Source organism: Rattus norvegicus, chromosome 6 (genome assembly GCF_021556685.1).
Source record: "Rattus norvegicus strain SHRSP/BbbUtx chromosome 6, alternate assembly SHRSP_T2T, whole genome shotgun sequence".
Classification (NCBI taxonomy): domain Eukaryota; kingdom Metazoa; phylum Chordata; class Mammalia; order Rodentia; family Muridae; genus Rattus; species Rattus norvegicus.
The window spans coordinates 126,214,609-126,228,290 of NC_141539.1; the positions used below are offsets into that span (position 1 = coordinate 126,214,609).

General features: G+C 48.6%; 1 protein-coding gene across 3 annotated transcripts in view; it reads right to left on the reverse strand.

Moving 5' to 3' along the window:
- Positions 1 to 3,851: 3,851 nt before the first annotated feature.
- Positions 3,852 to 13,682, reverse strand: part of Gpr68 (G protein-coupled receptor 68) — a 30,459-nt gene continuing 20,628 nt past the window's right edge. For 2 of the 3 annotated variants that reach the window (NM_001433983.1, XM_087553432.1), the window contains exon 2: positions 3,852 to 6,412. In NM_001433983.1, the coding sequence (NP_001420912.1) occupies positions 5,187 to 6,314 (1,128 nt within the window). In that variant the 5' untranslated portion in view covers positions 6,315 to 6,412 and the 3' untranslated portion in view covers positions 3,852 to 5,186. The remainder of the gene's footprint in view (positions 6,413 to 13,682) is intronic. The other variant, NM_001108049.1, reaches the window with a different exon arrangement.

Below are 13,682 nucleotides of genomic sequence, written 5' to 3' on the forward strand. Positions count from 1 at the left end.
TTTCAGCCATTGCTGAGCAAATGGAATCTGTGGATTTTTCAGTATGCTGTGGAAATAGTACGTAGGACGTACAGTTGGTATTCACAAGCAAGCTGGTGATGTGGCCTACTGGGGTAACATGCTCTTGCTATACAAGTGTGCCAGCTCCTTATCCCTGGATGTCCTCTGCACAGCTGACACCCTGTTGCTCAGCTAGGAAAGGCATTCCTCTGAGGTCACCTCTTGCTTCCCATTAGCTGCCAACCCCAAGCTGGCCCAGCCCATTCTATCTGCTACTTCCTGCCCATTATACATGGCTTCTGCTGGCCTCTTGAAGTTCATTCCTCTGTACACAGGATGGAGAATGTGTGGCTTATTAGCAAATTGTATGTTCTCTCCATCAGTGATGTGATGTGCTTCCCAGAAGTACAAAAGCGAAGCAATATGGTCCTTGGGGCAAGGTAGATGACATCATGTAGGTTCTGATCCGGGTGCCACATTTGAGGAAGTAGATTTTGTTCAGATTGGATGACAGCTTAAGATCTAAGCAGAGGTGATTTGAACTGTCGGACAGATTGGCCAGATGTTCACCAATTTCGTCTCTCCTTGTCTTGTCACCTAGAAAAAACTACATTCCCCAGCCTCCCTTGTAGCTGGGGCTCATGTGACCAGGATCAGGCTAATGGAATATGAGTAATGAGGCTATCAAACACTTCAACCCTTGGCCATAATTGCATGTGGCATTCTCTTTACACTTCTCCTACCTTTGTAGATGGGCAGGGGGAATCCTGTGATTATGGGACTGCTACTAGAAAATTCTGGGGTATCCCTTTATGGTTGCCAGATGCTGCCAGGGAAATTGGAGTTCCTTCTTAGGGTTCTTAGTTTTATTGATAAAGTAATTTAAGAATGGACTCAAATGGACGCTTGAAGATGATTGTATTGGAGCTTAAAAGGAAAGTCCACGGCAGGACATCTGTGACTCTCAGCAGGTGCCCAGAAGGGGATATGGGCAAGACAAGAGGGAAACTAGTAAGGAGGAAGCCTAAGGTACCAGGAAAGTAATGCATAGGTTCTGGTCAGCCTCTGCAAGAAAGAAACAGAATAAAAGAAAAAGGGAAAGTTGTTTCTTTCTGAGAGAGGACACAGAAGGGTGAGCAGAGCCAGTTGAACCTCAGGGCTGCTCTTACAGACTGTGCTAGGAGGCAGGAATTACAGGAAGGATAAAGTACAGTATTTTGATAAATGGATAATTATTGTGGTTATCTTTTTAGCGCAGGGTAAGATGGGTACATCTTCCTAGGAGAGGTCCCATCTTCCCGAACCTCGCAGCTGAATTAACTCTTCAGGGAGGAGACAGTGACGTGTCTCTACCATTCTTTATAGTAACAGAATCGGTTCGAGGAAGGGTTTTGAATCCCTGACATCACTTGGGAAAATCACCTTTCAGAAAGCAGCTGCTCACTGGACTTTTAAGAAAATTGTGTGTATGTGTGTGTGTGTGAGTGTGTGTGTGTGAGTGTGTGTGTGTGCATGTGTGTGTGAGTGTATGTGTGTGTGAGTGTGTGTGTGCATGTGTGTGTGAGTGTATGTGTGTGTATGTGTGTGCGCGCGCGCACTCACTCATGCACGAGAATGCGTGTGTAAGTGTGGGTACAGACACACGAGTATGGAGAGCGAATGTTGGCGTTGGGTGGATGCCTTCCCTAATGCTTCTCTACTTCCTCTTTTGAGCACGGGTCTTTCTCTGGACCTGGAGTTCACTGATTGAGCTAGACTGACAGACTGACCGGCTGGCAAACCCTTGGAATCTGTCTCTACCTCTCCAGACCTGACATTATAGGCGTAAGCATCAGAGCCTGACTGGTTTTTTGTTGTTGTTTTGTGCGTTTTTTAGTTTGCTGCTGTTGTTTTGAGATTCACTATGTTTTGGGTCTCACTATGTAGCTCTGACTGTCCTGGAATTACTATGTAGACCAGGTTGGCCTCAAACTCACTAAGATACATCCGCCCCTGTCTACTAAGTGCTGGCTTTCTTTTTCTTTTTTTTTTTTTTTTTTAATGTGGGTTCTAGAAATTGGACTCAAGCTCCATGCTTACACAGAAAGCACTTTCCCAACTGAGCCACCACCCTAGACCCTTATCATTGGACATCTTATAAACATAAAATAAACTTGTATCGGCCACTTCTGTCTGCCATTTCATTATTATATGGGACTAGGGATTGTTCCCAGGACTGACCATGAGATACGCTCTTACCTCCCTTGTTCTGCAGCATTGTGATGTGTGTCACTAGCTGCTCCAATAGAATCTCCCTTGCCTAATGTGAGTTAGAAGAATTATTGAGAAATGTCTCTAAACAACCATCCCCGAGGGTTATGCCTTATGAGAGACGGCAGATAAAGTGATTCCTCATTGGAGTCCTTAGAATTTAAGATGCCCCTGGAATGGCTTGTCTGCAGAGCAATGACTTAGCTTCCACTACTGGTGTCTGTGGGAGCGACTGGACTGAGGGACCCAGAAGAGGTTCTTTGCAGTGAGGAATTTGGGTATTGGGACCTCTCTGGTATACTCCAGCACAGATAGGGAGTATCTCACAGAGTGGTATTTCCTAGGATAGTTGCTAACTGAAAGGGAACGGAGCTGAGATCTCACCATTTCCCCCCAAGAGCCCTGGACAGTGAGACCAGATGAATTCCAGGGATGGTGACTCCACCTCCAGATGCATAAAGCAGTTGAGTCAGATTCTGGCTTTCTCTAGAACACACGAGCTGGCAGAAAGCAACAGATGGAGCTATATTTTGTGCTGAAGCGTTCTCCTACTCCTTTCGGGCCACCCCACGGCCCAGTGTATGTAAACAGGAAGATGAGTCCTCGTCTTACTAAGCAACACTGGGGAGTGGAAAAGGAATTTTAATGGCTTCTGTCACCTTCAGTCCAAACCAGATGGACTTTTGCTCCCCGCCTTTCTCTTAGGAGAGAAAGCAGGATTAATCCTTAGTAATATTCTTGCTTAGTCTGTTTGGAAGAAAGATCCATTCTTGCACAACACTCTGGGACTCCAGGAGCCTGATCCACAGAGGGATTAAGTGGTCAAAATCAAATTTATGCTTCAATAGGATGTGGGCAACCCTTAGTGATAAACACGAAGTCTGCCACTCTCTTTTTTTTTTTGGTTCTTTTTATTCGGAGCTGAGGACTGAACCCAGGGCCTTGCGCTTCCTAGGCAAGCGCTCTACCACTGAGCTAAATCCCCAACCCCGAAGTCTGCCACTCTTGAGAGGATGCCCCGGCGGCTCCAAACAAAACCAGTTGGCTCTGGGGAAATGCCAGAGATGAATGCAAGAGGCCCTTCTTCTGGTCTGATGGGGGCTCACCCTTGCTGGAGTGAGGGGGAAGCTACTCGATACACAGAGCCCCATGTGGTCAAAGACAGAGGGAGTGGCATTCGTTAAACCACAAGGCTGGGCATTGTCCTTAAAAGTCCCAGGATGGATTTGCTCTTTTTTTTTTTTTTTTTTTTTTTTTTTTTTTCGGAGCTGGGGACCGAACCCAGGGCCTTGCGCTTCCTAGGTAAGCGCTCTACCACTGAGCTAAATCCCCAGCCCCTCCCAGGATGGATTTGCAACAGCACCATGCACAGATGCATCCAGGGTGGATTTGTGACATGCTGCACAGATGTATGGGCCTTGCCACAAGGCAGAAGACAAAACCCTACTGTCCTCTGTGGCTTGGGCTTGACTGCTTGTTAGGCACTCAAGGGCAGCCCCCAACTTGCCCATGAGTCTCTCTATTTGGGGGTCTTTCCAGGACACATTGGATCTTCCTGGTGTGGGCGGAGTCACTGCCTATAAGGACTGCACACACTCTGCTGTGATTGGTTACTTTGTTTTATTGGCAGATTGAAGTCACTACATAAACCCATCTCACAGTGCAACACAGGGATACTTGGCGTAAGAGAGAAGACAACACAAAAATACAGCTCTCCTTGGTAAGGGGAGCTGGGCTTAGCTTGATCCACTCCAAGCCAGTGCGAATCCAGAATTTCAGGTCAAACGGGGAAATACTGTGGGACAAAGAGGTACAGAACACTTAGCTATTACCATTGCCCCACACGGATCTAGGCTGGGGTAGGTGTAGGTCTCTCTGGCATGCAGTTATTCCTGCCAACTCTCCTACACCAAAATGGAGCTTGAGCCAAACCTGCAGTCAAGAGACGCAGTCATGTGTATGTGTGTTGTTAGTTTATTGGAACTAGGAATTCTGGGAAACTGTTTACTCCTCTTGAAGGTGCATGTGGAGAAGGGTAGGGGTTACTGGCAGCAGTCACATGACCCTGGCATCAGTGTCTTAGCACACAGTTGTCCTGGACACTCTGTCATTTTCATATTCTCCCTCTCTCTTTTCCCTCAGGCTCTCGGGTCCCGCACTTTGGCCAGATGGACACACAAAAAAAGCTAATTAGGAAAAGCCTGTGCTAGGAATTTGGCTAGGGACACAGCTTCAGGCCTAAGCCTTTTTATTAAGCTTTAGTATGGCATCTTAAAGGGCCCCTGGCATCTCTCCGAGGAGCCCTGGGGATTTTTTCCCATCAGCCCTTAGGGGTTGGGGAATCTGTTCCATAAGCCCTGTAAAGTGAGATGTGTCTGGCGCTGGGGCTTCTTCCCTGACTGCCTCTCTGCTCTTATCCCTGGGTCACCAATATCGGTGCCCCAACCCCGCCCTAGTCTTCACCTTAACCAGTCTTCTGGTCCACACTAGTTTAGAGGCGAGCTCAGTACTGATGGTCACAACACAGCTTCCTATGTCACACAAGACCACAGCATATTTGGGCTGGTATCATCTGTGACAACAGGGAAAGCTTGCAGGTGAACGAGCACCCAGGTCCCTACACTCCTCTCCACACCCCCAGGCCCGCTGCTCTTTGCAAACCTCCTGGAAGTGACAATTCTGACTCCCACCCATCTGTAGCCCAGGCAGCTGCAGAGAACATGGAGGGAGACAGGGCTCACTCATGCAGTCAGCAGTGCCCAGGTTCAGCACACAGAGCAAACTTCCAGTGGGCCAGAGTGACCTGGCTGGGGCCCAAGACCATGGTTCCTTCCTGAAGAGCGAGGCACCTATTCATGACAAAATGGGAGACAGCCACCATGCAAGCTCCAGACCACAAGGCCTGTCGGTGGAAGCTCACACACATATGACTCAAGCTAGGCCAAGCCAACTGTGGGGGGCCCTCCCAATCCCAGTGAGTTAGGGGTCTGGAAGGCTGAGTGGAGCTTGGTTAACAATTCAGGCTCCTCGCCCTGGGCCCCACTTTTCCCAGAGGCCTCAGGGGCACCCAGAGGGTAGGCCTCCCTGGCCCTGCTTGTCCTAGAGCAGGTAAGGAAGGCTAGGCAGGCTCCTCGGAGGCGGGCTAGGTCCCTGTGAGTGGTCTCACTGACAAAGCAGTACAGCACCGGGTCAGCTACACAGTTGAAGCTGGTGAGGAGGAGGGAGAAGTGATAGATGTTGAAGATGCTCTTGGCAAAGTCACAGCTGCTCTCCCAGAGGCTGCGCACCAGCAGCAGCACGTGGTAGGGCAGGAAGCAAGCCAGGAAGATGACCACGGTGCTGAGCACCAGCCGCTGAATCTGGTCCTTGCGGCTCTTCTGGGTGCCATGGCTGCGGCGCACAGCCCGCAGGATGCCCTGGTAGGAGGCCAGCAGCAGGCAGATGGGAAAGAGAAAGCCCACCAGGAAACGGTAGTAGTTGATGCCACGCTGCCACGCCTGGATAGGGTAATGCTCAAAGCAGACTCGGTGCCGGTCCTCGTCTTCGATGACCTCCTTGTGCTTGAGGAAGTAGATGCTGGTCAGCAGCTCCTTGGCCCAGATGAGCACACTGACACCCACGGCTGCCTTCAGGGTGCGGAACTGGTGGAAGCGGAAGGGGTGGGCCACAGCCAGGTAGCGGTCGATGGAGATACAGCAGAGGAAGCCCACGCTGATGTAAATGTTCTCATAGAGGAGGATGCCACACACCTGGCAGGATAGGTCACCGTGGGACCAGTTGTCATGCTGGAGTACGTACTGCAGCCAGAAGGGGAGCGAACAGATATAGAATAGGTCTGCAATGGTCAGGTTACACAGGTACACTCCCAGCTCATTTCGGGCCTTGATCTGCAAGTACCCAAAGTAGAGGGATAGGCAGTTGGCCGGGAAGCCCACCACCAGCACGGTCACATAGACCACTGGGGCCAGTGTCTGGTGGATGGTGTGGTCAATGGGGCAAGGTAGTGAGGAGTTTTCTGTAGTGATGTTCCCCATCTTTGGGCCAGAAGGGGCCTTACTCCTCATGGGCTTGGAGATGAAGCCAATCTCTCTCTTGCCATCTTGTTTATAGAAGGTGGTGCAAATGTATCAGGATCTAGACATCATCGGTGGTAGGTGGACCCCTAGGAGTCAAGGTGGAAAAGGCTTTGAATAGTCACAGCTGCCATTTATGTGATACCTGTCATTGTCAGGCACCGTTCACATGCTATATTCATTTAGAAGCTAGACCAGCCAAGCAATTCCAGGGCAATGGAACGAGACATTCCAAAAAACACCAAGGTACGCTTGTGGCTCCCCATCTCCGCCTTCCCTTATCTATCCCCTGCCCCTTAGTTATTTTCCTGCCCGCCTTGTACAAGCAATGGAGATAAGGAGGAGATCCTGGCTCTCCAAAGGAGACTGGAGGCAAGAGTAGTTTAAACCTGAACACGGTGTAAGGGCTTTGTCAGCTTACACAGCAGTAACAGTCTAACATCCCAGGACTGTAGTAACTAGGCCACACAACGAGGCCACAGCCATTCCAGGGACCTCCCCACAGAGCATCAGAAGAAAAATGCCCTGATCCACATCCTTCTGTGCTTTGTCAAGGGATAAAGGATAGTTTCTCATCACAGGGCCCTGCCTGAGTTCCTGGGTTACCTCTCTCATCTCCTCGATGGATCTTGGGCAAGGTTCTGAACTAGGGATCAAAAGAGTTGAATGTCAAGTCAAGGCCAGGCACTTGCCTAAGTTTGTGAGTCATTAACCTTTTATGAGTCTCAGTTTTCCTCATCTGGAATCTGGGGATTGAAAGACTAACTAGTTAGGACCACTGACAGCCCTTCCAGAGGTCCTGAGTTCAGTTCTGAGCAACCGCGTGGTGGTTCACAACCATCTTTAATGGGATTTGATGCCCTCTCCTGCTGTGTCTGATGTCAGCTACAGTGAACGCATATACATAAAATAAATAAATCAATCTAAAAACAAAAACCTTCCCTTTTGGTCAGTATCAGGAGGTTGGTGGACGGCGTGGTATTCCTTGTCAGGGGCAAAGGGGGTGAGTTGCAGTGTTTATCAGGGCAAAAGGAAGCCTCAGAGACGCTCTGCTTCTTCACTAAATTAGTGAGCTGTTTGCTGTATTGGGAGTTTAACAAAGTGGACCCCAGACCACGATCACGTCGAAGGGTAGAGTGGAACGGTTTGCTGCCAGTGTATCTGATAAATTAACCTATCAAAACAGTAGAGGCTTCGACTGTTCTCCTGATTTAACCCTTCTCTCTCAGCAGGAAAAAAAAAAAGCTCACCGGGCTACATCAGCACTTTTCGCTTTCTCTTTTTAGTCTTTATTAGTATTGTTTTTGAACAGCCTGGGATATCAAACTCACAAGCCTCCCTCTTCAGGCTCCTCAGTGCTGGGATGACAGCAGGTGCCATCTGCCCTGACAAACTGGCATTTTAAAGGCTTTTTGGCATTATACTCCTTGAAGAAGTGCCTTTGGCTTCAGTATTTGCCGTTCAGAAACTTACTGCCACAGGTCTCCTGACCGCTCGTGCTGATGTCCTCCGGAAGGTGACACAGCACTGTAGGCTTTCAGATTTTTTTCTCCCTCACTCTACCCCTACCCAAGAACTGATTTTTCCTTCCCCTGTAGAACCTACAGTCTACCTGACCTAAGAGTCTAAATTAAGCTGTTGTGTGATGCCTGCAAGTCAACACTTTGTGCTCTCTTCAGAAAGCAGAGGGCTAGCTGGGCTCTAGAGGGAACCCAAGATCAAGGCTCAGCAGATTCCAAGGTTCCATGTTCCTGCAGCTCTCTCCAAAGCCAAGTCTCCACCTCCACCCCAACACCCCAGCTCTCCTCTCCACCACCACCTCCCGACCTCTCGCCTTGGTGCCTGCCTGTCTGACATGAGCCTGAGTGGGAGGGCTGGGCTGGGGTTGGGTAGAGACAGAGATGAAGTAGAGAAGAGAGCTAGGGTAGAGGGTGGACCACCAGAGCAGAGATGGGCAGAGGAGCTGGCCCAGTCTATGGGAAGGGGCCCAGAGAAATCATCACCCCACAGTTCCAGCCCCAAGGTGCCTGAGAATTAACACGGTGAGTTTCCCTGAAGTCATTCTCGGCCTTGTAGATAACTATGCACAGTCACCGGCTCTGACCTGTGGTTCCTACATCCCTGATCTCAGCCACCCAAGGGTAACTGCAATTGAGAGGAAAAAGGATGGGTGAGTGTAGCACACTCATGTATTTTGAACTTAAGAAGCTGAGGCAGGAGGTTTCAGTGCTACCTTGAGGTACAGAGCAAGAGCTGGTCGCTAAAACAATGATAAACGAATACCGCCAACCACATATGTTACACACACACACACACACACACACACACACACACACACCACACACACAGACACACACAGACAAACATACACAGACACACACACACACCACACAGACACACACAGACAAACATACACACACAGACACACACACACACAGACACACACCACACACACACACACAGACAAACATACACACACAGACACACACACACACCACACACACACATACACACACACACACACACACACACGTGTATATGTGGGTGGTAAAACCATGAATCTGTAATCTCAATAATTAGAGGCAGAGGCAGGAGGATCACTTCGTGTTCAAGACCAGCCTATGCTAATTACATAGTCAAATTCTGTCTAAAAACAAAATGATATTTTGAAAGGGAAAAGCCATATTCACACACATTGATTACAGTATACTGTTGTAATTGTTCTACTTTATTACTCGCTGTTGCTCACATCTTCCTATGCCTAATATACAAATTAAACTGTGTCGTGGGCACAGGTTCGTACGTATTTGCTAACTCATGGTGTAAATAGAGATCGGTTCTGTGTTTTTCGGCATCTGCTGGAGGTGTTGGATATGTGCCCTTAGGATAAGGTAAGACCACTGTATAATCATTTTTCCTGGATAAAGGGACCAGAATTCTCAGTAATTTTTAAATGAGCAAGAGATGGGTCTGGTCCAAAGCCATCCTTTCTCTCACCTGGATTCCAACTCCCTCTAACTCATACAAGAAACCCAGCCCACTCCTCCACCCAAGCTCTTCCCTCCTCTCACCCCAACCAACTTCTTTCCTCAGAAGCACCTCCCGATCCTCTCCATCCTCTACCCTAGCTCTCTTCTCCACCTCACCTCTGCCTCTACTCAACCCCATCCCAGACCTCCCACCCAGCTCCACGTCAGTCAGCCACCCTCCAGAGAAGCATCCCTTGCTTTACACAGTTGGAAGTGGCCTCTCTCACACCTAAAGTCCAAGCACCCCTGCCAGATCCACTAAGCCCACAAACTGGTGTCAGCTCCCCAACCTTGCCTGCCCCCCCCCGACCTTGAGGACACAGGACCTGCCCTGTCCTCAGACCCGGCACCCGGGTCGTGCCTAGAGCCACTCCTTCCCAAAGATTGACTCACTGTGACTTCACTCACCATAGCACTTGCTCCTCCTCTGCTAGAGATATGGTGACTGTCATTTCCTGGTTAGGCCTTCTCTGGGGCCCATATAGAGCATGTGTGTGCACACACACACACACACACACACACACACACACACACACACATACACACACTGCCCGTCTCCATCTCATAGCCTGTCTGATTGCTTCACAAGCGTTTCAAATTTATGTCTTATTTATTTAACTCGTGTGCCTATTGATGGCCGGTTTTCCCAGGGATGAAAATTCCCACTTGGCAGAGGTCTTTTCCGTTTGTCATTGATAAATGACACCCCTCCATGCAGTGTGGACTCTCTAGGGACTTCTTAGATGACTGCATAAGAGTCATTTCTCATTTTTCAGGTGAGGAAAGGGGTTCAAAAGAAGGGACTTGGGCCAGTGAGATGGCTCCACTCGCAACAGCACTTGTCACCAAGTATGATGACCTGAGTTCAAGTCCAAGTGGTGGAAGGAGAGAACGGAGTCCCACAGTTGTCCTCTGACTGTCACACACATCCCATACAAGTGTTAGTATCAGAGTTCAGACCCAGAATACACGTGAATGACAGGTGGCATGGCAAACCACCTGTAATTCTAGAACTGAACAGAGGGATAGGAGGTCCCCAGAACAAGCTGGTCAGCCATTTCAGGGAGCCCTCTGGTTGATTTAGAAACATTGCTTCAATACATAAAAGAGGAAAATTACTGGAGGTGATTCCAGACATCAACTTTGGGGCTCCACATGTAGATAGACACACAGATACACACACATGAAAACACACAGAGACATACATACATACATACATACATACATACATACATACATACATAGACACATGCACATGCAGACAAACACATGAAGATATGCACACACAGAGAGACATACACACACATGCAGACACACACAGACATACACATACACATACATACATACATACACACACACACCACATGAAGTGGAAAAGGAAAGGGGAGTGGGGAGCACAAGCTTCAGGATTCCACAGACCAGAGCAGACAAAGCCTCCGTCTTGAAACATGTCCTGTCAGGTCTTGGAAATTCCCTGATAGTCACCAGGTCCCGCTCTGTTGTTTACTGGTGGTGAGTGTATGGACGTGTGGGGTAGGGTGGGGTGAGGCTTGTAGCTTCCTTTTTTTTTTTCTAAGCCAGCAGTAAGTTACTTCTTACAACCAAAGTCAGAAATGTTCAAGCCCGCAGAGCCAAGAAGCAGCAGTGGCTGCACTTAGGCTGAGGCACGGCCCACGTTCACTTTGGATCAAAAAGAACAACAGTTCTTGAACTGTCTGCATTGGAATCCACTGGAAGTTTAAGACATTGCAGAGTCTCAGACTGCAGAGTTTCCAAAGTGGCTGGGTCTAAGAGAGGGGGGAAATGAAAAACTTCTCAAGCGAACTCCTAGGAGATACGGGAGACGCAGGTTTGCTGGGCTACAGTCTTTGAGTAGTGAGGCACCACAAGAGTCTAGAAGGTCGTGGCTCGGATTCTGAGCATGCCTTCCTCCACGAGCTCCTGATGCAGAGGCAGTTGGAAGGGACTTATAACCTAGCAGGAACTTTGGGCAGAACAAGGGCACAGGCTCTGGGCATTTCCACTCTGCTTCTGCTTCTTCCAGTGGTCCTCATGGGGTGGTGACTGCAAGTGTTCCTGTGTCTATTCCTTAGTTTGCAAAATGTTTGCTGCATCAAGGTTCCACTTCTGTACTCTGGATCCACCTTCACAATCCTGTTGTTGTTGTTGTTTGCTCTGTTTTTTGTTTACTTGTTTGTTTGTTTTGGGGGGTTGTTGTTGTTTTCTATTTAAGACATAAGGTAACGTGGGTCCAAAGAGTCAGCCGTCCCAACAGTCCAGTACCTCCAGGTTTCCTGGGACAGGTACTTGCGGAACACGCGCAGTGTTCACAAGGCCAGGCTACATACGTGGGGGGCTTAAATAAAATGAGAAAGAGCTCCCACCCCCAGGGAATCTCCAAGCCCAGATGTCAGGAAGGTGACATACACTAGTCATTGCCAAGAGAGGCGGTGTCTGCTGGACGCAAGGGTGTCTCTCCCCCTGGTCATAGTCAGTGCCTGCTCACTCTTGGTATTCCAGACATTCTTGCCATGTTTCCAATCTCATTACACACTGTTGGCCCTCACTGCTCTCCTGAGGCTGGAGGCTGCACCAACCACTCCTGCCACACCACAGGACATGCTCAGTGGAGTCTAATCTGTCCTTTGAGAAGATGTCCCCCCCTTGCCCAGTTATTCACCATGAGTGGATGGCCTTTGGCTGTCTCCATCATCTTTCACTTTAAGTAGACTGCCAACTCGTAGAATTTTCAACTAAGTGTTTAAAAGTATGTCTCCTTTCTTCCTTCCTCTCACCAGGTCCTAAGGATGGATCAAGACTTTTTTCCTGAAGTCAGTGCAACTGCCTTAGGTCAGGCGCATGTCTACAACTCACTACCTAAAGCCACCTTCCAAACCACAAATCTAACCAAGTCAAAAATTGGCTGTCCAATCATTGACCCATCCACCTACTCACCCATTCGCTCACTCACTCATCCATCCCCCATCACCCGACACCCATTATTCATCCATCTGTCTACCCATCTAACATCCACCCATCCATTCGTCATGTATGTATCCATTAATAATTCATCCATCTCTCCATCCATCACCTGTCCTTCCATCCATCCGTCCATCCTCCATCTGTCCATCTATTCATTCATCAACTATCCATCTATCCATCCATTAATCAATCATCCATCAATGCGGCCATCTATCATCTATGCATTTATTTATCATTTGTCCATCCATCATCTGTCCATCCATTCATCATCTATCCACCCATCTATCCATTCAGCCACCCACCTCTATCTATCCATCCAAATGTTTGTCCCTAGAACAGTCACTGAGTGTCCACTGTATGGAAGTCACTACACTATACACTGGCCCTAACATCCAGTTTCATTTTAGCCCCATGAAGAAGAGCAGCAGATGAGTGAAGTAAAGTTGGGACAAGCAGAAGATTTTGTAGGGGTTCTTTGGAGGTAGCCTCATGCAGTAAAAACAAACCATGCTGAGCAGCGGCAGTCAGACTAAGGCTAAGAGGAAGAGGAAGGGCTACCCAAAGAGTGGGGAGTTTCTGCCTGTGGAAAATGTGTGCATGCTATCAGGTGCAAGAGAGAGAAAATGAGTGCCTTTGGGGAACTATAAGTAGCCTGCCATGGAAGGATATAAGGTAGATGCAGTCAGAGAGGAGACAAGAATGCTAACAAATTAGAAAGGTAGGGGAAATGGAGAGGTTCTTTGATGCTTGGTCCTCTGATCTCTCAAGCATTGTTAGACGGATAGGTAGGTAGAGAAGTGTGTTGAGTTGCTGGGTGGGAAGCAGATGGACAGATAAATTAGTAGATGAACAGAGTGGATGAACAGATGGGAATGTGGGTGAGTGGGCAGATGAATGAATGAATGAATGAATGAATGAATGAGTGAATGAATGAATGAGTGAGTGAGTGAATGAGTGACTGAGTGAGTGAGTGAATGAATGAATGAATGAATGAGTGAGTGAGTGAATGAGTGAGTGAGTGAGTGAGTGAGTGAGTGAGTGAATGAATGCGTAGATACATCGTTGCGAGTGCTGATGAGGGAGATATAGGCGGGGAAGGAGACAGAGTTGGAGTGGATGGGCGCATAGGGAGATGGGTGAGGAATTTGAGGCTGGGTGCTAGAGCAGTGACGTCACTAACAGAAGTAGGAAAGTGAGATGGAGGGATTTCTAGAACTGCTTTAGCTGGACAGTGAGTCCCCATCACAGCCAGCTCACCCTCCTGCTACTCCTGAGGATGAAGCCCCGCAGTGGAAGCCATGTCTTCCCAGGGCTGTCCCTTTTCTACCTGGAATCTACTTGAATTTCT